The 24,914-nt window shown below is 39.5% G+C and overlaps 3 protein-coding genes across 3 annotated transcripts; all 3 read left to right on the forward strand.

Annotated features, from left to right (window-relative positions):
- The first annotated feature begins 883 nt into the window (after positions 1-883).
- LOC105160143 (uncharacterized) lies at positions 884-5,624 on the forward strand. The gene is made up of 3 exons (XM_011077407.1): positions 884-889; positions 976-1,173; positions 4,581-5,624. Exons 1-3 carry the CDS (start codon positions 884-886, stop codon positions 5,622-5,624), a joined length of 1,248 nt encoding a protein of 415 aa, XP_011075709.1.
- A 6-nt stretch (positions 5,625-5,630) lies between these two features.
- On the forward strand, positions 5,631-6,098 carry LOC148788409 (uncharacterized). Its single transcript, XM_088880059.1, has one exon. It carries the CDS (start codon positions 5,631-5,633, stop codon positions 6,096-6,098), a length of 468 nt encoding a protein of 155 aa, XP_088736185.1.
- Positions 6,099-7,013: 915 nt separating this feature from the next.
- Positions 7,014-9,334, forward strand: LOC105160144 (uncharacterized). Its single transcript, XM_011077408.1, has 6 exons — positions 7,014-7,195; positions 7,282-7,362; positions 7,475-7,499; positions 7,616-8,623; positions 8,823-8,918; positions 9,026-9,334. The coding sequence occupies exons 1-6, from the start codon at positions 7,014-7,016 to the stop codon at positions 9,332-9,334; spliced, it is 1,701 nt and encodes a 566-aa protein (XP_011075710.1).
- Positions 9,335-24,914: the final 15,580 nt, after the last annotated feature.

Below are 24,914 nucleotides of genomic sequence, written 5' to 3' on the forward strand. Positions count from 1 at the left end.
CTAACCTAAACCCAATACTAGATTCTGGTCAAAAGTAAAATATATCAAAGACCTAGATTTAGACCACATCCTCAACAAAATCAATCACCGTGTCTTCTACACAAAAGGGGGGGGGGGTTGGATTCTTATCTGAGAGGGGAGCGAAGAACGGTAAATGCAGATATTGAAGGCCAGTCAAGATTGGGGCCAAAAATTAAGAGTTTGCAATTGGGCTGAGAGGATGAGTTGGTGGTCGTTCTAATGGTTTTCTCGAAAGGACAGACTGCCGCTCAGCAACAAGCGAGACAAGGTTGAGGCAAAGGCTGTTGGCTAGGCAGGGGTAAACGCAAGCAAGGGATGATGACAAGTGAGTGATCACTGAAGTGCGCACTAGTGGATGAACAAGATATGAAAAGGGATTTAATAGACACAATACTGACAGAGGCTATGGCGCAACCCCGTCGGTTGGCATGAGTAGTATAATTTGGAGCTATTTGGGCTAAGAGGGGGCTTAGACAGTTCATAAACTTGGAGAGTGGGTCCGAGAATAATGCCACCCCCATAACCTGACATGGTCAGATCTTTAGCTGCCACACAGACTCCAAATAATGCTGGATCATCTGCTGCGGCATCTGTAGCTGAGGAGGCCGGATAACCGTTTGCCATACTAGCGGCTGATCCTACCCGTCAGTGGGCTATCCCACCACCACCAACAATCCCCCCACCATCTATGTACCAATATATCATCCTCGATGACGTGAGGTAAATTAGTTTATGAATATAACTGACCGCAAATTCCACGAGCGTATCAAGGTGGTGGTGCGAGGACACGAGGACACATTCCCCACCCTTGGGAATGTTGTGGCAGGTGTCGTCAGAGCGCTAATAGTTCTTGTTTGAGAGCATGAAGGTAATGTAAAATAATTTTTGTATTATCTTAGAATCTAAATTATAATGAATTTTACTAATGATCTTCTTTAATTTGTTATTTTTTAGATGACGTACCGGTGGGATTGTGATGATGAGTCCATGTTCCATGTCTTCCATATGTGGACGGGCAAATTCATCCAGAAACGATTCGCCATCGCCAGAAAGGAGCTAATCAAGACACTTTGGCTAGCCAATGAGGTATGGCTCCAGCTTCGAGCATACTACGCCAGCGTGGACTTCCAAGATGAGTCCATGAAGAGCAAGGTGAACCAGGTGGCAAAACCTCATGGCATCCTCTACTGTATATCACGGGAGATTTTCCTCTGTTTGCATGCACAAAAAAAAGATGGTAAATAAATTTTATTTGTTTTTAAGATTTATCATTATTTTTTAAATATTACGCTATTTTCTACAAGATGCAGAGCTCGGTTGACCGCCCAAGCAGATGGAATTGTTCGTCAGATGCTACAAGAAGAAGGATGACGACGGCTAGAGTAGCCCGATGGCAACTGAGGTAGCGATAAGTTCAATAATATTTTTATTTGAAGAAAAAATTAATTTTAGGGTAAAATTCTAATAATTTTATTTATTTTACAGGAGACATTCCAAAAACTAATGGAGGATTATCAGCCTCAACCCACGACTGAAGACTATGATACCCCGACCAAATTCGAGGCTTTGGTGGTTATGATCAATTAGTAGCTGTGAGGGGGGGTTATTTTCTACATTTTTAATATCACATAGGGGGTTTTCTACCAGTTTTCTTATCACGGGGTTCTTTTTTTAGCATGATAAATAACACAGGGAGAGAAAATGCTTTTAACCCATATAAAATATCTCCTTATATAAAAAATAGAAATAGTTACATTTGTCTCTTTTTGAGTTTTCTGTAATTACACATAAATTTTTTGCGGTTTGGGAAATTAAATTTAGCACCGTTGAAATTATTTTCGTCTAGCAAATAAATTTACTGATATTAAAAAAAAAATCTGAATGAAAATTAATATTTACCTTTGATTGACTTAAAACTGAGTTATTGTAGGCTAAAATTTTTTTTGGGATTAAATTACACTTATAACAGTGAAAATATACCTCTTCACATGTATTAATGCGTGAAGACACATGCGTGTAAGTTGATCATAAAAAAATTATTAGACCTGCTAGAAGTCTGTAATAAGTTAATCGAGAATAAAAAAAAAATTAATTTTTAGTTTTATGTTAATATCAGTAAATTGGGTGAATTGTGACTAACGGGGTACTTATTTGTTATCCAAAAATAAACCTCATGAGTATTAAATCTAATTTTTTAAATAATAGGATATCTGCGTGTAATTATACCAAGCTTTAAAGATAGAAAGTATAATTATCCCATAAAATTAAGTACCAAATTATCTTCTTATATTTTCGAACATAAAGCAAATTATCCCTTAAAAGGGTAGGTACAATGCATGCACCCCTAATGTACTTTTTAATGAATGTTTATAAACAAAATATTATTATTTTGATGAAATAAAATATTAATTTGTGTATATATTTAATATAAATAAATAATATATTAATATTGATATATAATTTCATCCCAACCCCCCTTCCCCCCACCCGTTAGCTTACCATCGATCTCTCCCTTCCGCCTTTGCCTTCCCTTCAGTTCCTGCCACCGCTCCTCCCCCTCACCTATATAACTCTCTCTCTCCCCTATTGCATCGTCTCCCTTATCCACTCCCCCACCCCCCTCTTGCTCCCCTTTTGTCGCATCGCTATCCCCTTCCCCCTGTCCCTCCCTTACCTACCTCCCTGCGCAACTCTTCCTTCCCCGATTGCCACCGCCTCCACTCTCCCCCCTCCCTCATCATTGTCTCTGCTGATCTCTCCTCTGTGCCCCTTCCCCCCTCCCATCACCGTCACTTGTTCTCTCCTCCCACCCCTTCTCTCTCTCTATATATATATTCAACTTAAATTATTATATAAATTAAATTATATATTTTATATATTTATTTAAATTTTAAATGTTGATTGAAATTAAGTAAAATTTGCACTGTTGATCTATTAGGTAAAATTCAATTGTAGATTGCACCATACAAAGGCATAACTTGTTTTAATAACATAGTTGAAATACAATTGTGTTTGTTATAGTTACCATCACATGGAATCATTTGTTTTTTGTTAGCGTGTTAGTTATATGTTCATATATATATATCAATCATTCGTAATTTAAATGATGTATATCTATTACAAATTCACTTTTGAAAGTGTTTAACAACTAATAAATTAACGTCTACAATAAACTAAGAATTAGGTAATTAATTAACATTGACAACATTGTATAATTTATAATGACTTAATAATTATTAGGAAAAAGTATTATTTTAGTCCGCTAAGTATGCCTAATTTTAATTTTAATCTGATAACTATGTTCATTTTTGTTTAGGTCCAGTAACTTACGAAATTGCTTACTTTTAGTCCTTTGGCAAATTTTCGGACAATTTTACCCCTATGCAACTTTTGAAAGACAGTTTTAGTCCATATGCACTCATAGGGGTAAAATTGTCCGAAAATCTGCCAGACGACTAAAAGTAAGCAATTTCGTAAGTTACTGGATCTAAACAAAAATGGACATAGTTATCGGACTAAAATTAAAATTAGACATACTTAACGGACTAAAATAATACTTTTCCCTTATTATTATGTTATAAAAAGATCCTATTAAGTAGACTTGTCGCTTAAGACCTTGCAGTCATCAAGCTTCAACATTGTTTCTAGGAATTATATATGTGATGAGGAAAATTATCAAATTACCTAAATACCCCTGCTATTTTAAGGCATTTATATCCCCACAGTTAACTATTTTGACCAATTTGACCAATTTTGACCAGGGAATAAATGACTTAGGATTGTGATGACGTGGTAGTATCTCAATGGGGACACGTGTCGCTCTCCTAGAAGGTACTGTACGGCTATAAATAGCCTCATTTATGATTATTCAAATTACGTTTTATCTCATCATTTTTACCGCCATTTTGTGATCTCGTTCGATCTCATTTTTATCTTTTCGGCCCCACTTTTCTAACTTAAGCATCGGAGGGCCATCGCCGAGGGCTACTCGGCTAGTCTCACGTTTGCTTTGTTCTCAGGATCCACTAACAGGTAGTTCGAAAGAAGGATTCAGCGACCCAACTTTGCGATCCGACCCTGCGATCCGATCCCGATTTCGCGCGACCTACATCATTTGGCGTCGTCTGTGGGAAACCTTGAACGAACTAGAAATGGAAGGGTCATCTCGACGAGATCAATAGATGGAAGAAACTCAGGGGAGAGAGGAGGAGCGAATGATACAAATGACGAAGGAAGAATTGCAGCGAATGATCGAAGAGGCGAGCAGAAAGGTAACCCCAGCTAGAGAAGGGGTCAGGAGATAATTATTCCACGAAGTGGAAACTGAGTAAAGGAGAGAGGTCTCGAGGGTGCCTAAAAAAGACCCTGAAAGAACCTGATCAAATGAAGTGACCAGCAAAAGAACGGTCATTAGACAACTAGGCATATCACGAGCGGACGTGGACAGCGTTAGCAAGTAGATAGATAAGTTGGGAAAGCAAATAGAGGAGCTGAAGAAAAGGGGAGAGATCGTGTCGCAAAATAGGAGCTCACTTTTTACTAATCGGATCTTGCTGGAGGTGGTGGACAGTAGCTTTCGATTCCCGGATCTTCCCAAGTACGATGGGAGCAAGGATCCTAGGGAACATGTCGCCGCATTTGATCTGGTCATGAACCTATATGGCCAGACCGATCCGATCAAGGCGAAGTTGTTTATAACTACTTTGAAGGGCAAGGCACAGGAATGGTTCACGAGTTTGAGTAGTGGAAAAATTGATTCTTATGAGCAGTTAATTCACAAATTTTCTTTTCATTTTGCCAGCAAAAGGAAAGCAAAGAGGTCCGCCCCTTACCACTTCACGATTAGACAAAGGGAGGACAAGACGTTGAAGGTTTTTACGGGGAGATTCAATAACGAAGTGCTGGAGGTCCAGGATCTGCGAATTGACATGATGGTGAGCATTTTGATACATGGTTTAAAAAAAGGCCCGTTCGCATCGGCATTGGCTCGAGATCCACCAGCGAGAATAGAGCAATTAATGGAGATGGCACAGAAATACATAGATGAGGAGGAGATGAATGCCATGAAGGATAATGAGTGGACAAGGGATCCTGGGCGATCGAAGGGTGAGCGATCAAGAGATGGGAAGCAGCAATCTGAAAAAGATCGGGAACAAAAAGGACCATACCAGCCTCGATATCACATATACACTCCCTTAACTACGACCAGAGAAAGAGTGATGACGATGGTGGAGAAAGAAGGCCTCCCGCAATGGCCAGGTAAGATGCGTGATACACTTGCAAAGAAAAATTCTCACAGGTATTGCAGGTTCCATAAAGACAAAGGCCATAACACGGAGGACTATTACCAGTCGAGGGACGATATCGAAAGGTTGATAAGACAGGGCTATTTAAAACATCTGATCGATAGGAGGACCGAAGCAGGTGAACGTAGCAGGTCGCGGTGCCGTGAGCGGCACCAAAAAGACGAGGCAAGGAAGAGTATAGCTCGGGATAATGCACTCACGAAGGGGATTATTCATACTATCTCGGGTGGACCGACGAACAGAGATTCGATGAGAGCAAGAAAGAAGTATGCTAGGGAGAGTAGGTTCAAGTATTGAGAACAAATGATGCATGTAGAGAAGCAGGAAAATATTGTCTTTGGAGACGAAGACTTGAGTTCGGATGTTCTCGATCAGAATGACACTATGGTCATTAAGATGGATATTGCCAACTATCAGGTACATAAAGTGTTGATAGATAATGGCAGTTCAGTGGACATTATTTTCAGTGATGTTCTCAGGAAGATGGACTTAGGGATTGTAAAGTTGAAGCCAGTTCGAGCACCTTTAGTCGGGTTTGGAGGTAGTGAGGTCATGCCTGAAGGTGTGATCGACCTACCAGTTTCTTTGGGAGAAGAACCCAGAAGGAAGACGTGCATGATTCAATTTTTGGTGGTCGATAGCCCATCTGCATACAACATGGTATTGGGGCGACCAGGATTGAATAAATTTAAGGCAGTGGTATCTACGTACCATTTGAAGATGAAGTTCCCCACAACACAAGGAAAAGGAGAGGTAAGATGCGATCAATGAATGGCCAGATAGTGTTATAACTTGGCCATTAAACAGGGAGAGACGGCTTAAAGAGAGAAGAGGAAGGAGGAGATAAGACAGAGTGAGGAGGTAAAGCGGGGAAAAATGGAAAGAATTGAACCATCAGAGGAGTACAAGGAAGTGGAATTAATTTCAGGGGATTTCCAAAAGACGACCCGCATTGGGTCGCAGATGATGGCGGAGATGGAAACATTGATGATTGACTTCTTGAGGAGCAATAAGGACCTATTTGCATGGAACCCCTCTGATTTTCAAAGTATAGACCATGAGGTAATTGTACATAGACTAAATATTGATCCGCAGGTCAAACCGGTAAAACAAAAGAAGAGGATGTTCGGGGTCGAGAGGAACAAGATCATCGAAGAGGAAGAAAACAAGCGGTTGCAGGCCGGGTTCGTAAGGGAGATCCAATACACGACCTGGCTCTCGAACGTGGTCATTGTTCCTAAAGCTGCTGGAAAATGGAGAATGTGCACGGACTTTACCGATCTTAACAAAGCGTGCCAGAAGGACCCGTATCCGCTCCCAAGGATCGATCTGCCGGTTGACTCAACTGCGGGGTGCGCGCTGTTCAGTATGATGGACGCATACTCTACTGCTACAATGTGATGCCCTTCGGATTGAAGAATGCGGGTGCGACCTACCAGAGGCTGGTGAATCGAATGTTTAAGGACCACATTGGAAGCACGATGGAGGTGTATGTAGATGACATGTTGGTCAAAAGCAAGCAAGAATGTGATCATTTGGCGCACCTGCGAACAACATTTAGTATCATGCGATCCTATGGCATGAGGTTGAATCCATCCAAGTGTACTTTTGGTGTACGAGGGGATAAGTTCTTAGGCTATATGGTTAGCAAGCTTTGAGGCCAATTCTGAAAAGATAAAGGCGATCATGCAGTTGGGATCACCAAAATTGATAAAGGAGGTGCAGCAGTTGACGGGGAAGGTCGCCTCATTGAATCGCTTTATAGCCAGGTCAGCTGATCGCAATTTACCTTTCTTTAAGGTTCTGCGAAAAGTAAATAATTTCGAGTGGAATGATCAGTGCGAAAAAGCTCTTCAGGAGCTAAAATGGTATTTGACTACCCCCCACTACTCTCTAATCCCATGATTGGAGAAAAATTGTATGTATATTTAGCTGTCTCAGATAACGCTGTTAGCTCGGTGCTGGTTCGTGAAGAAGATGGAAAGCTAAGCCCCATTTACTACGTGAGCAAAATGTTGCAAGAGGCAGAGAAGAAGTAAATCCAGATCGAGAAATTGGCGTTGGCTTTAGTTACAACGGCGAGGAAGTTGCGACCTTATTTCCAGTCTCATCCTATTGTTGTGTTAACTAACCATCCATCGAAGCAGGTTATGTCGAAATCGGATACGTCCGGTAGGATGGTCAAGTGGGCGGTTGAGCTGGGAGAATTTGACATAGAATTCCAGACGAGGAGTGCAATCAAAGCGTAAGTGTTTGCTGATTTCCTGATCGAGCTCGTTGGCGAGCAGCCAGAAAAAGATGAGAGATGGCTGCTACATGTGGATGGGTCATCGACCTCAAAGAACGGAGGAGCTGGAATTTACTTGCAAGGCCCGGATGGTGTTGAGATTGAGATCGCCACAAGACTAAATTTTCCGGAGATCAATAATGAAGCTGAATATGAAGCTCTAATTCAAGGATTGCAGATGGCATGGGATGGAGGCGTAAGGCAGGTAGATGTGTATACGGACTCACAATTGGTCGCGATGCAGGAACAGGGTACTTATGAGACGCGAGAGTGGTCCATGACTCAATACTTGGTGAAGGTGAAGGAAATGATGAAAAAATTTGATAGATGCACTATCAACCAGATCCCGAGGGATGAAAACGCACGAACGGATGCTTTGTCGAAATTCGGATCATTGCTGGAAGGAGTGAAGGAGAGAAAGATCACTATGATGGTAAAATCACAACCAGTAATAGATGAGAAGGTGGTTCACGCGGTCGAAGTAACAGATTTTTGGAGAACACCTTTCGTTCGATACCTTAAATATGGGGAACTCCCTAGTGATGCGATCGCTGCAAAGAGGCTACAGTTCAAGGAAAATCGTTTTACGATGCTGGGAGACGATCTATACAAGCGAACTCCAGAGGGTATCTTATTGAAATGCTTGGATGGTGAGAGGTCGCAGTACGTTATGAAAGAAATACATGAAGGCAGCTGCAGAAACCATTCAGGGGGAAGATCGTTGGCCCAGAAGATCCTCAGGCAAGGCTATTTTTGGCCTATTATGGTGGAAGATGCAAAGGAGTTTTCCAAAAAATGTGAGAGTTGCCACAAGTATGCGGGACTATTACATTCCCCTGCGACCCTGTTAGATCCATTGAAGGTCGCATGCCATTTTAACCAATGGGGGATAGACATTCTTGGTCCGTTTTCTCAGGCAGTGGCTCAGAAAAAATTCTTAATTATTGTGGTCGAATACTTTTCCAAGTGGGTCGAGGCTAAAGCTTTGGCAAAGATCTCTGAAAAAGAGGTAATAAACTTCCATTTGGAAAAATATTATATGCAGGTTTGGGATCCCACGAATTCTGGTATCGGACAATAGAACTCAGTTCCAAGGCATGAAGATCGTGGCATGGTGTAGGGAGCTGAAAATTCAACAGAACTTCACAGCGGTCGGGAATCCTCAAGCGAATGGGCAGGTTAAGGTCACGAACCGAACATTGTTGCAGTATTTGAAGACCAGGCTGGAAGGAGCAAAAGGAGCATGGGTCAAAGAATTCCTTGGAGTACTCTGGGCATATCGAACGACCCACGAACAGCCACTGGTGAGACACCCTTTTGTTCGGTCTATGGTAGTGAAGCTATTATACCTGCGGAAATAGGGGAAGAGACTACTCGAGTTGCCTAGTATGAAGCAGAAAGAAATTCTCAGGAAAGATCATTTGATCTTACAGTGATTGAAGAAGGTAGAGATCGCGCGTATGCAAAGATCTTGAGATATAAGATTATGTTGACCAGGAATTATAATCGAAGAGTGCGACCGAGGAGTTCTCAAGTCGACGACTTGGTATTGAAGAAAGTGGAAGTGTCAAAGCATGTTGGAAAGCTCGATCCAACATGGGAAGGTCCATACAAGGTAGTGGAGATCAGACGGAAAGCAACATACATTTTGCAAGACTTAGAAGGGAAGAATTTGCCGCGATCTTGGAATGTGCATAATCTGAAGAAATTTTATGCTTAGATGAATGTAAGCGACCTACTAAGGTCTTGCCTAAAAATGGCTTGTAATTGTCTGAAAAAGACGTCTAAAAAATACACCGCAATAAAGTCTAAAAAAGACGACCTGAAAAAGGTTCTTTTGCATCTACAAGTTCTTTTATTCTTTTGAAGCTAACCTTAAAAAAATAAGGAAAAAAGTTCATAAGCGATCTGAAAAGATTGCAGGATTTCTAACCTGAAAAAGGTTCGTAAGCGATCTGAAAAAGATTGCAAGATTTCTAACCTGAAAAAGGTTCATAAGCGATCTGAAAAGGATTGCAGAGTTTTACACTGGATAAAGGGGTTAGTTGCACGATCTGAAAAAGATTGTAAGATTCTTCAGAAGAAACGTTTGTGATCTGACAAAGATCCTGACGTATTAACTTATTAAACGACCTCAGAAGGAACCTTCTTAAATGTACACGAAGAAAAACAATCTAATAGAGGATGGAAATGAAAATTGAAATTGATTGAAGGACAGTCGAACAAAATATTTGATGTTGATAATCATTGGTTTACATACAAAAAGGGAATTGATCCCTACTTCACCATCATCAGTTCAAAATACAAAAGTTAGATGTTGGTTACAAAAAATTGTTCGTTATCCATCTATGAAATAGGAGGTGGGGGTGGTAGTTCGTCCATTAAAGGTAAAAATTCAGGAAAATCATCGGCAGGTGCTGGACCAAGAGGGTACGGCTCGAGATTTTTATCCAAAGATACGTCCAGTTGATCGAGATCAAAATCCTCCACAAATCCTTCGAGCTTCTGGATCTGGCCCTAACACTTTTCGAATCCCTCGATCATGAATTCTGATGCTTCGTTCTCCACGGCCTCTCTAAAAGTTCTGGACTTCAGAAAATCACGAGCGCCATTCATACGAGCTTGATCTAACATATCCTTGTGTTCCTTACTCTGTAGAAATCGGGCGCGAGCTTCAGTTAAGCCCTGCTCTCTGCCTGCTTCAAAAGCAGCTTCACGATCGCTTTGGGCCGTGGATCTCACTTCTTCCAATTCCTTCTTTGAAATTTCCAGCTTGGAAGCAAGTTCCATCTTTTCTAGAGCATCAGATTGGAGGGACTCGATCAGTGATTGTTGCTCCAAAATCTTCTTTTCGATCTCTAAAACTTTTGCTTCTGCAACAATCTTTTCATGCCTCCACATCAAGCATTGGAGGGAGAGATTATGGGAAAAGGCCATGGCCTATCAAAGGAAAAGAGTTAGTTGAAGAATGGGAAGTCAGCTCGTGAGAAGGGTGGGTCGCTAATTACCTGAGTTATGTTGTGCGCGAAATGCTCCTCGATATATGTATGTGAGGTTTGGGTAAGAATGATTTGATCCCTCTCGAGGCAAGCAGCTCTATAAATCTCCCAAGAGTCTTGTCCGGCTAGGGTCTGCAGAACACTGCTATTCTTTGAAATCTTCCAATCAGGGACCCATTTTTCTCCAGACATTTCCGCGACCCCAGCAGAGGTAGATTGCTCGACCCTTATTTGTTGCCACACTTCTTGGAAAGTGGCAAATCTCCATCGGTTTTCGGGCTCGGCGGCTCTGTCGGCAGCGAGCTTGGCCTCTAGTCTATCTTGCCTAGCTGCTCTTGAGGAGGGATCGCTCCTACTCTCTGTAGGTTCTGCTACGAAGGTTGCTTTCTCCTTGCCTCTCTTCCTCTTCAGGCCATGATCTTCAGAGATCTCTACCACCTCTACTTGTTCGTCGTGTGTATGATCCCTAACTTCGATTGGAAATGTTAGTTGGTCAGAAACTGTGGCGGTTGCAGGAGATGGGGTAGGAGTCGGTGCACATTCTTTAGATATCCCTTTAGCAGCTGTTGCAGCACGTTTCAATTCACGATCAATGGAGGGAGGCAATGTTCCCTGCTTGGCTCTGGCTTTGTTTGCGATCTTGGCTAGCATGATTTCAGACTCTGCAAAGAAATCAATTAGAGGATCGCTTAAAAAAGAGAGAAACAAAGGAATGGGACTTCCGAAATCACCTAATGAGCCCTTGACTGGAATGGGAGCAGGGGAGAGGCCCGCGAGCTTCAACACTTTCTCCTGTAGTAGTACTTTTGGAAGGTACCAAAACAGTGTTATGTAGTTTACGAGGTCGCTCTCGAACCCCTCCCCATAAGTTTCAGGTTTGGGTTTAGACTCGCGCCAACCCAGGTAAAAGTCCCAAGATTTACCAGGTGGAGATCGAAGAAAGAAGTACCTATCCCGCCAAGGACCGACATTAGACCTTAGGTCGTCTAAGTAATGACAGTCCTTACGTGAGGTTAGGTAGAACCACCCAGTTTCTCCCGATCTTTTGGAAAAGCAGTGATATTGTACAGTGACCAGAAATTATCAAAGGTGGGGGGCAATCAAGGCATTTCATGACAATAATGAACAGGAGTATGTGGCTAATAGAATTGGGGGATAACTGCATGGGGCAGACGCCTAATCAGACAAGGATATTGTTCACTTCACGGGGTAACGGAAATCGTAAACCTGCATCTAAATGGAGAGTGGACAATACACAATAGCCCTTTGGGGGTTGATGCATGCGATCAAAGAAACGAGGAATGATGACATCATAATCAGCAAGAATATAATATTTTCTCTTTAATTGCACAGGAGTGGTTTTAATAATATTTACGATCCCTAACCACGGCTTTTGTTGCATCATCTCATTATATTTTTGAAAAACAGGGGCCTCATCGGATTCAGCAGTTTCTTTGGGGAGATCAGAATGAGGTGCAGGAATGGAAGAAGCGGGATCACGGGAAGTACCAGCGGTCTCCCTTGGGGAGGTCGCTGACGATCCCGACATAGAGCTCGTATCGGAGCTCGAGGCAGACTCGGATGCAGACATAGGAATAGAAAGACTCCTAGACATAGAAGACATGGTATAAAAAGCTGGAATAAGAAAGGAATGAAGAATACCTGGAGAATGGAGGTAGCTCGCAGGGGGAAATCGAATGCGATTAGTTGGGGCGGTCAAGAAAGTTCAAAGAGGGGACTATATATAGGGGAATATCTGAGACAGCGCGCCTTCCCACACTTCACTAGATGATGACACGTGGGCGGTAGCAGACGGCTTGGATCCTTTCGTTTGACAGAATGACTGTTCACTTCCCTTAGTGTCATCAATGACACTAAGAGAAGTGGGGGAGTAATGATGAGGAAAATTATTAAATTACCTAAACACCCCTGCTATTTCAAGGCATTTATATCCCCACAATTGACTATTTTGATCATTTTGACCAATTTTGACCAGGAAATAAATGAGGGCCTTAGGATTGTGATGACGTGGCAGCATCTCAATGGGGACACATGTCGCTCTCCTAGACGGTACCATACGGCTATAAATAGCCTCATTTATGATTATGCAAATTACGTTTTATCTCATCATTTTTACCGCCATTTTGTGATATCGTTCGATTTTATTTTTATCTTTCCGACCCCACTTTTCTAACTTAAGCATCGGAGGGCCATCGCCGAGGGCTACTCGACTAGTCTCACGTTTGCTTTGTTCTCAAGATCCACTAACAGGTAGTTCGAAAGAAGGATTCAGGGACCCAACTTTGCGATCCGACCCTACGATCCGATCTCGATTTCCCGCGACCTACATCAATATGGCTCATGGTCACTATCCCGTTATCTTTTTAAAAAAAATTATATTATTGAAATTATTTACTTTGACCTTTTATATCTCAATTAAAAATCATTGTTTTGTGTCTCAATCGTGAAGAAAGTTCAGTACCAAAAGGTTTCACATGCGAACTTCCTCTAAAATAATCAAGAAACGTGACGGAATAAAACAACCTTATAAAACAAATTGTTCTTACAGATATATTTGTTAGGCAACCTTATGAAATTAACTTCTTGCCCATTTACAAGAAAAATAGAGTTTTGGGTTAATTATAATGAAATTTTTTGAAATTTGATATAACTATAAATATTTCAACACCTTCGTAATTTTAATGGTCGTCCAACAACTGATTTAGTTTAATTTATTAGTTTTCGTTAAGTTTTCATCCTTTTTTTTTGGTAAAATGACCAAGATACCCTTATGGATTATGAATGGGATTATTTCATTTTTCATACTCAAAGTATATTCCTTCACTTTTCACTTTTCACTTAGTACACAAAATTTTAATTTTCATCCACCTGAGTACTCTCGTTAAGTTGATCATTAAAACTAACGGTCAATCCAATTTTGAAGGAACAATTAGGAGGGAATTCATCTTTGTTGGGGCATGTTTGGCTTCCAATTCATTCAACACACAGCAAAATTCTATGTTAATTCTTTTCGTTCTCAATTTCATAATTACGGATAATAATTTTAAAAAAACTACATATCTAATCCAATTTCTATTAAAATAAATATCAAACTTTACTAAAAAAATACATTTGTCTTTTCCTTTTTTCTTGTCCACAACGCAAATATTGTCAACTCCATTTATTTTTAACAAGTGATTTTTTTTTGGCATTTTTTTTGTGACTAGCGAAGTAGAAACTTTTAATAAATTTTGATGCGTGCGATTTTAGCACAAGTCCAATAAGTTTGGAGTTTCAATGATAGACTTGGATCAACAAATGGGAAGCTTGAGAAACGAAATCTGTTACCACTACAACACTCAGGTTAGTATCGAATTTATGAAATAATAAGCGCAAATGATAAAACGTAATAAGTGTGTGAAGGTTATAAAGGATGCTTGGGATACACAGGTGGATGATGATCTTGGAAAAAGATTATTGTAGAAGATTCAGCAGTGTCGCATGAAGCTCCTTCAGTGGAATAGGGAATATTTTGGGAAGCCTACTCGGGAGGTTAAAGGGTTGGAGGCGAGATATTTTATGTTACAAGAAGTATAGAGAGAAGGAAATATTTGGTAACAGCTTGAGGAATATCAGGTAAGAGACATGTTGAAATAGAAACAAAGGAGTAAAAATCATTGGTTGGGTGATGGTGATGGAAATACGAAGTTTTTCCTGCTTATGCATTTACTCGACACCGACATAACACGATTGATAAACTGAAAAATGAGGCAGGGGTCTGGAATGAAATAGGGAATCTGGGATTTTATAGGATCTTCACTTCTTCTAGACCAGTAGAATCTGGGATGACTGAGGTTGTATCAACTATTTAGCCCCGAGTAACTTATGAAATGAATCACGCTCTTGCTGCACCTTTCACTGATGCGGAAGTTAGGAGGGTTGTTTTCGGTATATTTCCTCTTAAGTCTCCTAGTCCTGACGTATGCCGCCTCTATTTTTTCAACAACATTAGCATATTATTGGCATTAATGTTACTTCAGATGTCCTTCGCATTTTAAATGAGCATATAATGCTACATAAATTCAATTATATATATGTGGTTCTTGTTCCTAAAATGTTATAACCTTGAATCTGCGTCCTAACTTCGTCCAATAAGTTTATGTAATTATTATCAAAATAGCGTCAAATTGTATAGCTAATTTTCTGAAAGTTGTGCTTAATGCTATTGTATCTCAGTCTCACTCTGCTTTCATTATTGGTACCTTGGTCACTATAATGTCTTATTAGCTTATAAGATCAATCATCATCTTAAAACATCATCACAGTCGAGCGATGCATGTGCGGAATTAAAGCTAGACATGAGCAAAGCACATGATAGGGTGGAGTGGCCATTTCTCTGAGGTGCATTACTTAGATTAGGGTTCAATCATAGGTTAGTCAATCTTTTTATGTTGTTAATCACTACTGTATCTTATTACTAACTTTGAATGCTATGCTTTTTGGATATTTCAGGTCGGAGAGAGGAATACGTCAAGGGGATCATCTTTCCTCCTATCTCTTTAAATTTTGTCTGAGGCTTTTTCGAGTTTGATTCAGGCATCTGAAGGAAGTAGACAACTACTAGGGGTGTCGGTAGCTTCACAAGCACCAGGAGTTACTCATCTCCTGTTTGTTGATGACACTGTAATGTTTTGTAAAGCTACAATGAATCATGTGCGGGCAGGGAAATTCGGAGGATCCTCGAGATTTATGCACAGGCGTCGAGTCAGGTCATCAATTTACATAAATCGAACATGGTGGTGAGTGGGAGATTAACAGAGGAGTGGAAGAGGGAGTTAGCGACAAAGTTAGCAGTTCAGTTAATCACACATCATGATCAATATCTAAGGTTGTTGGCAGTGGGGAGGTTTAGGGGGCTGTGTTCCAATATATTGAACATCGAGTGTGGGAGAGTAAATGGATGGAATTCAAAACTTTTATCCAAGCAGGGAAAGAAGTGTTGATTAAGGGCGTTCTACAGTTGATGCCTACTTACACTATGTCTTGTTTCCAACTTCTGAACTTTTTGCTATGTAAGTTAGAATCGATATTGGCAGACTTTTGGTGGCATATAGTAGGGGGAGAGAAGAGTTGATTAGGTGGCTTGGGCTCGGTTATATTGTGCTCGGAAAGTGGGGGGCTTTGGGGTTTAGGTCTTTGTATGAGTTTAATTTAATCCATTTAGCGAAGCAGGGGCGGAGGATTCTAACCAGGCCTAGTTCTTTACTAAGTAAGGTGTTGAAGGCTAGTATCTTGCGAATGAGAGTTTTTGGGAGGTGACATTGGGATCTAGGCCTTCGTGGACGTGGCGGAGTATTCTTGGGGCATGGGGGTTGTTGAGTGAGGGGTGTAGGAGAGTGGTTGTTGGGGGTATGGCTGGGAGAGAGGAGTGGAGCTGGCAATTTCATAAGAAGGGTATATTTACACTACAAAGCGAATTTAAACATGCTATGAATACTAAAGAGAGAGACTAACCATCGTCATCTAGGAATTTGTTGTAGCTAAGGGGGAATCGGGAGTATTTGTGGGCTATCTTGTCGAATGTGTGTGTTCCCCACGAATGAAAGTGTTTATGTGGTGGGTGTGTCCTAATGCAGTGCCGACGCTGGAGAATTTGTCACTGAAGAAGCAGGGTATTGACACTATGTATAATATGTGGTTCTGAAGTGGAAACGTTGCGTCATGTGTTGTCAGAATGTTCTGTGGCTAGACTCTTGTGGGCTGTTTCGCAGGTTCGATGGAGAATTATCCAACAGTGGCAAGGGAGTGCAGAGGAATGGGAACTAATGGTCATGCAACCAGTGCAGGAAGAGCAACTTCAAAATTTCTTCTTGATGTGTTGGGTTATTTGGAAGCAGAGATGTGAGCGGGTGATGGAAGGTAGACACCAGAATTTGCTCCAAATTTGGGTCAGGGCTTCGGACATGTTGGAGAACTACAAACGGGTAAAATCTAGGGGAAGGATGTAAGTCTATTGGAATGTTGTTTGAGTCATGACCTATATTTAGGTTCTCATTACGATTAATCTGTTCTTAATGGATTCATAATGTAGTTGTTTGTTTGGGTCAGTTTAAACCTTTTAAACTCTGTCAAGGCTGGACATAATGTATTTTTTGGCTGTCGTTTAGTTAATATGCCATTGGTTGAAAATAAAACAAAAGTTAATATATATATGTATGTATATATATTGACAATTCACATTTAACAACTAGTAAAAGTTTACAATAAACTAACAATTGCTTAATTAGCCTTAAAATTTAGTAGAATTATCACCCAAGATCTTGTAGTCTTTAAGCCTCAGCACGTTGCTTCCAGATATTACATATGTCTCATTGTCAGTATCACGTTATCTTTTAAAGTCCGAATCATTGAAGTTATTGTTTTGTATCTCAACTAAAAATCATTGAAGTACGTATTAATATCAGCACCATCCTCCTTTATTAATGGGAAAGAGATAAAGAAACCCTAGCAATAATAAGATTAATTGAGAACATATATCATTTTCTCGTAGATTATATACGTTTTTTCAGACACATTCTTCTTAACAACTACAAGAAACTTCAACGTCAATGGTGGCCCAAACTCTTGGCGAGAAGCATTGAAATTTATCTAATACTTCTACTCAAAAAACTAGTTTTACTTTTTACAGTTTGTGTTTAAATATTAATATATTTTTAGACCAAATAATAATTTAATTTCAAAAATAGTAAAATAGATCTTTGAAATTATTTGAAATAAAGATAATTATAATTTTAATTATAACTATTTATTATATATATTAAAATAAGTTTTTCTTAACATTTTCATTTTTGTAAACAATAAGAAATCTTGTATTTTTGTGTTTTATGATATCAAATGCGACACTCGCCACATTTATGGTACCAAAAGCGAAATTAACCCTTTTTTAATAGGATAAAAAAGAATCTTGCCCCTCAAACTCATATATATGTGTGTGTATATATATGTATGTATATAAATCTTATCATTGTCTATTAGTAGGTAAAAAACATAATTTATTTTCGTTCTCGAAGTATTAATAGTATATTTTGAAATAGAGTCATCCTCTGGCCAAGTCTACTTGAAATTTTAGTACACAAACATGCTTTATATAGTAATACAAATGAGAGGATAGTTTCAATTAAATGAGGAAATCGCCATATAACCATTGCATTATATTTGAGAGATGGATTTTGCTATAGATAATTATATACGTACACACACTGGCGATGGGATTTGAGACGGCATTACAGTTGCACTTTTAATGTTTGATTTGAAATGGAAAATAAGGTTATAGCAAAGCTAGTCACAAACTATGAGAAAACTGACGATCAAACAAAGCCTGTCGGAAATGTCACAATTTGTGGTAATTTTGCGATATTTTTCCTACAACCACTAAGTTATAAGGATTTTGATAGAACAAATTCTCGTGATCTAATTGATAAATTATATATATTTTTGGAAGCTTAGAATGTTTGATATTTTGAAGAAACCAAAATAGAGATTCGAGTTTCGTTAGAAATGAAATATTAAAAGGATTGACAGAAAATGTACGAATATTATTTAATATTTTATTTAATATTTACCAATATATTGATTATGTATCAAAATTTATTAGTAGGACGTGACAATAAAGCAGACGATTGAGCAACTCTTTGTATTAATACAATCATTTTGAGATTTGAGTTAAATATAGCTAATTGGATATATGGATTTTTTATGATTGTTATTTATACTTTTTGGTCGTGAATGTTGACTATTTGTTTGGATTACTTTGATATCTGTAAAATTGTTATTATGTGTTTATATGTGGTTATATTGTACAGATGACAGATGAATGATTATGTGATAGGGTATCATACGAGCTATGTGATGTGTTACATCAAGAAAGAAAGGTGAGATGTTGAGATTGAGATGATAATAGCCAACCAAGCTCATTGAGTGATGCACTCCACTTTGGGTAAGCAAGGTCCTAAGAGAATAAAAGATAACGTCCAATTATATACTGTAAATTGATATTTGGTCATTGATATAACTATGTGTTGCTTCTTAAATTTATTATGATTGTATGACGAGATTCTATTGGTGGGCTTCATCGCATGAAATTCATTTTACTGTGTGTATATATATATATATATATATATATATATATATATATATTTCAGGGGATAAGTCACAGAACGACTAGCTACATGGAGCATAAGGCCGATCCTTGGTATTACTAGGTAGGTCAACAATGTCACCTTAAGTAAGGAGTTCTAACTACATAATTACATATATACTAAACTTTTTAAGTGGATTTGTATTTTAAGTTTTGTAACAACTAGAAATTGCACTTTTTTCCTTTCTCTATGTTTATAAATGCTAAGGTTGAGGATAAACTAGAAAATCTTGGTGGCATAAGTCATTATGCAATGTCGATGTAATATCTCGAGTAAAAATTGAAAGCAATGAAAAATGTGTGTGGATCGGCCCTGGAACGTGCAAGTGGAAGCGGTAAGATAGAAATTCGTAAATTAAAAGCCGAACATAATAATACCATGATTCCAAGGGTGTACCTTTGGAGTTCCCGGACGTTCGATGTAGTCAATAATAACAATAATAAAATTAAACGGGGTTAATGGTAAAATTGAAACAAGAGGTCCAAAAATCGTAAGCCAAGAATTACCTCTTTGCTTGAATTTCTTGGAACCTCCTTCGTTTGATCCGTTCACGCGAGACTTCAACATAGAAACCCTCTAAAGATACGTACACACTACACCGGAATATGCTCAATTCACTTTGCTAGAAAAGAATTAGGGAGAAAAAGAACACACCAAGTATTCTTGAGAGAGGGGGCAACCGAATTGGGGCTTCTAGGGTGGGAAATTATTCTTGTATTGTGTTCTATTTTTATTAGTTATTTCAAATAACTAATATACATATATATACCTTGTATGGATGTATTAGAATATGTCTAAGTTCATTCCACAATCCATAAGGTAATATATTCTTTATTCCAAATAAAAAACAACTAACATAACACTTTCCAAAAGTGATAAATGTTAGTCAATAATTTCCTTTCCTAGAATTCTCCAACAACCTTTGACTAGGTGCTTGGCCGATTTTATTAAGATACAATGCAAGACCCAATTAATTTTAATTAAATCTAATTTACTTAAAATTCACCTAAATAGGCCCATCATATATTTAATCCAATTAAATATATGAACTCAATAAGCCTTTATTAATTAAAAAGTTCAACTTATTAAATAATAACGGCAAGCCCAAATTAATCCTACTAATTTATTTTTGGGCTCCCCCATCCAATGGATCCCTCTCATTTATAAGTAATCCAATTACTTATGGAATTAATTCTCAATTAATTACTCGTCCCTTCTCAGTGATTTCTGTGTGACTCTTTAGGTTCACCTTTTAGCTAGACTTGGGCTAGTGTCAAATACTATTATTAATTAAATCTAATTTAATTAATAATTCTCGATCAACCCTTGATCAAGAAAGCCCGTCACTATGTGTGGCCGTCTAGCAACGGTCCATAGAACTAGAGACTAGGCGAATATCCATGTGAACTTTTAGGCTCTAGAGTCCATACGGGTATGAACCTTCCATCTATCATCTACTGGCCTTAGTCTAGTGCATGAAATTGGGTGTCGGCTCCCATCTTGGACTAGGCGTCTGTGCTTAATACTTGAGATTACGTTACGCCAAATTGCTAGTTATAGGAGCCTCTTTTCCTATTCAACCAATGACTATGACCACAGGTTTATAGAGCGTAAATGCATCTCCATGTGCACAGGAGACACATTTGTCACGTTTTGACAAGGGACGGATCCTCTTCTTGGAACTCACCGTCCTCGCTGCATGCTTTGACTGCACTGCACAAGGCTTATGATGACAATGTCTAAGACACGATCATCTCTCGCAAAAATTCAAGATACAGTCATTGCATGCACGTGAGGACTACTCCCATACTATCGGAATCAAAAATTCGAGTCATGCCGATCAAGCCTCTAAAGCTTCCATATGATGAGCCTCGTGAGTCAATTCAGTCGATTTGACTCCTAGTCAATCGATCAACAAAGATCGCGTAGACACTCCATGTCTGTTGCCGATTAAACATAGCACTCATCAAATGAATGGGACTTTTAATGCAAGTCAACATAGGACACGCGATCCCCATTCTCGAGGTTCTCGACTTGGAATATTTCAAACCCAACAGTTGGTTTTATGACCATCATCCAATAAGTAGTCCAACTGTTGCACGGTTATTAAAGTGGTCTATGGGCATCTGTTGTGACGTCAAAGTAGTGCTTGACTTAATTTGGTAAGCACAACAGATACATGTGCCAAAGACAAATACTTACCATATTCTTTGGGACAACATTGCTTAAATGATTATCAAAACCGTCAATCTAATTGATTTTTCTTTCCTTATTCCAACAAAAATATGGTTTATTTTATTGGGTTAAATATAAGTTTATCATAAAATGGAATTCATGTAAAAAGAGGGTGTCACATTTCTACCTAAATTTTATTTCAGGGTCCAATTTACTGAGTTTTTCTAAATGTCTTGGCTAGTGCTTCAGTAAAATGTAGTTGGAATAGGTTGTCACTAGTTCTTGTTCACTGAGGGTGGTTAACTAAGCGTATTGTCATGCGGTTCTTCTTTATTATCTGATATTTATGAGTTGTGTAGCTATTGTCATATGCATCCCTTTATTTTTCTTGTTATGTAGTGGTTTGTAGTTGACATTCTACAGTTCAATAGTCATCACTCTCCTTAGCTGGTCATGATATTTTGTTCTTAGCATCTCTCAGTGGGTAAAAGAAGGAAAGTTGAAGTGAAAGAGTTCTTCCAATTAAGGTTAATAGCTAGTTCTTTTTTTTTTTCTAAAAAAATATTTTGATGGTTGACATTCATGTTGTCCCAAATGTTGTTGTTACACTTGTTTCTATTTTGATATAAAAAGCCCATGATTGGCTTTTATCCAAAAAGACAATTTACTTTAGCGTAATGGGGAGCATTCAATGATTTTTATGTCGACCACATGCTAATTTTTAGTACCCATTAGAAGTAATTATTAAAACCAAACTATTCCTTTTGTCACGGTTTGACATGAAAGATTTAGGTGAAGCTAATATAATTCTAGACATTAAAATTAGGCTTGCCATTCTTCATTATGAGCACGCCAAAGAAAACAATCGAGTCTTCTCCTCTCTTCTTCTATTATTTCTTTGTACATCTTTAATGTAATACTAACAAGCTATTCCAACTCTCCGCACAAGTGTACTAGAGAGTAATTGTGTTAACTTTAGGGAGCAAACGATTTTTACGATGGCACCAAGGTAGTACTGAAATTTTGCATTCAGGGAGTGATTCTTTCCATCACACAATTTTGCAGATAATATTTCCAATAATACATACATATATATAGTTAATTTATGCTATCCTTGAGATTTTAGTTTTTTTTTTTTTCAAAAGCAGTCTGTGCCTAGGCGGGGGGTTTGGCGGCCCCTATCGGTTTATTACCTCATAAAAAGTTATAGAGTGTACAATTCAAAAACAATAAACGAGGAGTACTTACTCCCTTTACAGTCAAAGAAATTCTAATTTATGTGCAAAATCAATGATAATCACTAAAAAGCAAAGTCTATCCAAGTCTAGAAAACAAATAGAATTTGATCTATAGACATGCTTATCCCTTTTATACGATGGTCTGACTTGCTGCGTAATGCCCCCGCCAATCTCTCCCCTAACGTCCGACCAAAAATCAATCTCAAAGCATCACTCAAGCTCACCGGTGAAGGTAGGGAGTGCCTAGTTTATCCAATATCATAATGCCTCGCAGTACTCTCGTAATGTCCTCCTGATACATAACCCGAGTCAATTGTCGAGACGCAGCTTCCTTCACAAGATAATCAGCCGCTCCATTAGCCTCTCGAAAAACATGTCGTACGCCGGATCCTAATTCTTGTTGGAGCTGCACAATGCGCATGATCAAATGTTGCACCTCCCACATCCCAGATACTCGTGACTGCAAGAGCTGGAGAACTACGGTAGCATCCACCTCAACAACTATGGGTGCTAAACTATGTGCTCGAGCTGGCTCTAAACCACGTCAAATAGCATTAAGCTCTGAGACCACACTAGTGGCCGTACCCAAAGCAAACTAGTATGCTAGATGCACTTGTCCAATTTCATCCTGAATAACGCCTGCCGCTGCTATCGGCCCGGGGTTCCCGAGCGAGGACCCATCCGAATTCAGCTTAAACCACGCCGGAGTGGGGATACTCCAACACACCACTATGGGTGCCCGAGGCACCATCGGCCTGAAGCAGAAACCCATAGCCAACACTCGGTGCAAATCCCCCTTCCACTGTATGCTCGTCATGACCCGTGCGGCATACAATGTGCGAAGCTGGCGCTGAACCTCCAATATGATTCCCGTGGCCGTAAAATGTACCCCATGATATTTTGCAGCATTTCACTGCGTCCAAGTAGAACCATAGAATCAGAAATGGTACCAAAGTGCGAATGTGAAAATCTGAGTGATATGGGGTGGAGTATCGCCAGAGGTGCACTATACGAAGCAAGTCCCCCGTTTTACAAAGCTGAAGCCCAAAGACGTTAGAAAAGTGCAGCCACACATCTCGAACTACTGCCCCTTCAACAAATAGATGAGAGATGCTCTCCTCTGCCTCACAACGTTGGCATTTTGATGAGAAACTAAATCCCTTTCACTTCATGCGTTCATCCACTGGGATCCAATCCTGTAAAAGCCGCCATAAGAAGACGGACACTGTTGGCCGCAAGGAACAGTGCCATATATCTATAAAAAGTTGCCGCCGAGGAGACACCACTTGAATGGCCTCCCATGCCGATGTCGTGGAAAATGTCCCATTACTCGCCGCGGTCCACACGATTTTGTCCCTCTGTCCCGCTGCAATAGGAATTTGGCAGATAACATGCGCAATCTGTGGTGGGACAATCCTGAAGATTCTAAGTACATTCCATTCTCTCTCATGCCAATAATAACATACCGGCTCCATAGTGTCGGGGGCCCCGCGAACTAGCAGGGCTAGCGGCTTCTCACCAAATCAATTATCATGCCAGAAAGACACTGCGCCCTGACCCAAAATTCAGAATATTAGAGGTTCCACCACATCCGTGATGATCCTTGAGGTTTTAGTTTATATATTGTCAACTCATCCTTGAGGTTTTTCATTCTACCATGTTATCATCCCAACTCAAGCTTTATTGTTAAATATGATATGTGCATACCACAAATATTTATTGGTAAATATTAATTCAAATAAATTAGTTTTACATATTATTTTAATTTTTGCTAATTATAAAACTATCATTACACATTTATAAGGGTAATTTTCATTTTCATTGATGCATTTATAAATTAATTGGAAGATCATCCTAAACTTATTCAATATTTTCATTTTATTCCTTCCGGCTATGGTTCAGCAAATTTTTCTTCAATTTTACAGCATTTATATCTACTTCACTCTTATTAATAATTTAAGCAACATTTGGGAGCTCCTGGCCCTCTCACTCAAGGAACTGTTATCCCAGGTACATTTCTATAGGTATAATTTTGTGGGTAAATTAAATTAATACATATTCATTAATTTAAAAGGAATAAACATATTGATAGGGGTAATGTCAAAATACCAAAAATACCCTTAATGAGGGGCCCTTTTGTCCTTTTCCTCAAGATCTGCGTCCTCCTATCAATCGGGTCAGGCACGACCTGACCCGGACCCGAAGAAACCATTCGAAGACCTAGACGACACCAGCCGTCTGATCCAAGGCGTGAGCTAGCCGGATGACGCCACGTGGCCTGCTCAACAGTACCCGAATAGCCCTAATAATACCCCGAGACGCCAAATTACGATATAATTAATGCTAATTCTATTCGATCCACATCCTTGATTGCACACTTTTTCCTCGATCAGCCTAACTTGAGCGTCGGAGGCTCGTTGTCGGGGACGTACCCGACGAGCTCACTTTGCTTGTCTCATTCTCAGGATCCCAACTACTTGGTCTTGGTGGAGTTGGTCAACTGTGGTGAGGTCGCTCATCCAGCTCGCCGATTTTGAGCAAGATCAGTTGGCGCCATCTGTGGAAATTATCTGAGAATCACCTGTCGCTATGGAAGGTTCTTTGAGGAGAAATAACAGAGAAGAGGAGACGCCGAGAAGAGGCGGATCAATGTTGCACCTGACTAGGGATGAGTTGCAGCGAATGATTGA

The sequence above is a fragment of the Sesamum indicum genome, linkage group LG4 (genome assembly GCF_026168435.1).
Source record: "Sesamum indicum cultivar Baizhima isolate 11 linkage group LG4, ASM2616843v1, whole genome shotgun sequence".
Classification (NCBI taxonomy): domain Eukaryota; kingdom Viridiplantae; phylum Streptophyta; class Magnoliopsida; order Lamiales; family Pedaliaceae; genus Sesamum; species Sesamum indicum.

Coding starts and splice junctions, on each gene's coding strand:
- LOC105160144 (XM_011077408.1), top strand. CDS start 7,014: ATGCAGTTGGGATCACCAAAATTGATAAAGGAGGTGCAGCAGTTGACG. Junction 7,196..7,281: donor GCTCTTCAGGAGCTAAAATG/GTATTTGACTAC, acceptor TAACGCTGTTAG/CTCGGTGCTGGTTCGTGAAG. Junction 8,919..9,025: donor CGACCCACGAACAGCCACTG/GTGAGACACCCT, acceptor AGAAATTCTCAG/GAAAGATCATTTGATCTTAC.
- LOC148788409 (XM_088880059.1), top strand. CDS start 5,631: ATGATGCATGTAGAGAAGCAGGAAAATATTGTCTTTGGAGACGAAGAC.
- LOC105160143 (XM_011077407.1), top strand. Junction 1,174..4,580: donor ATGAGTCCATGAAGAGCAAG/GTGAACCAGGTG, acceptor ATCTTGCTGGAG/GTGGTGGACAGTAGCTTTCG.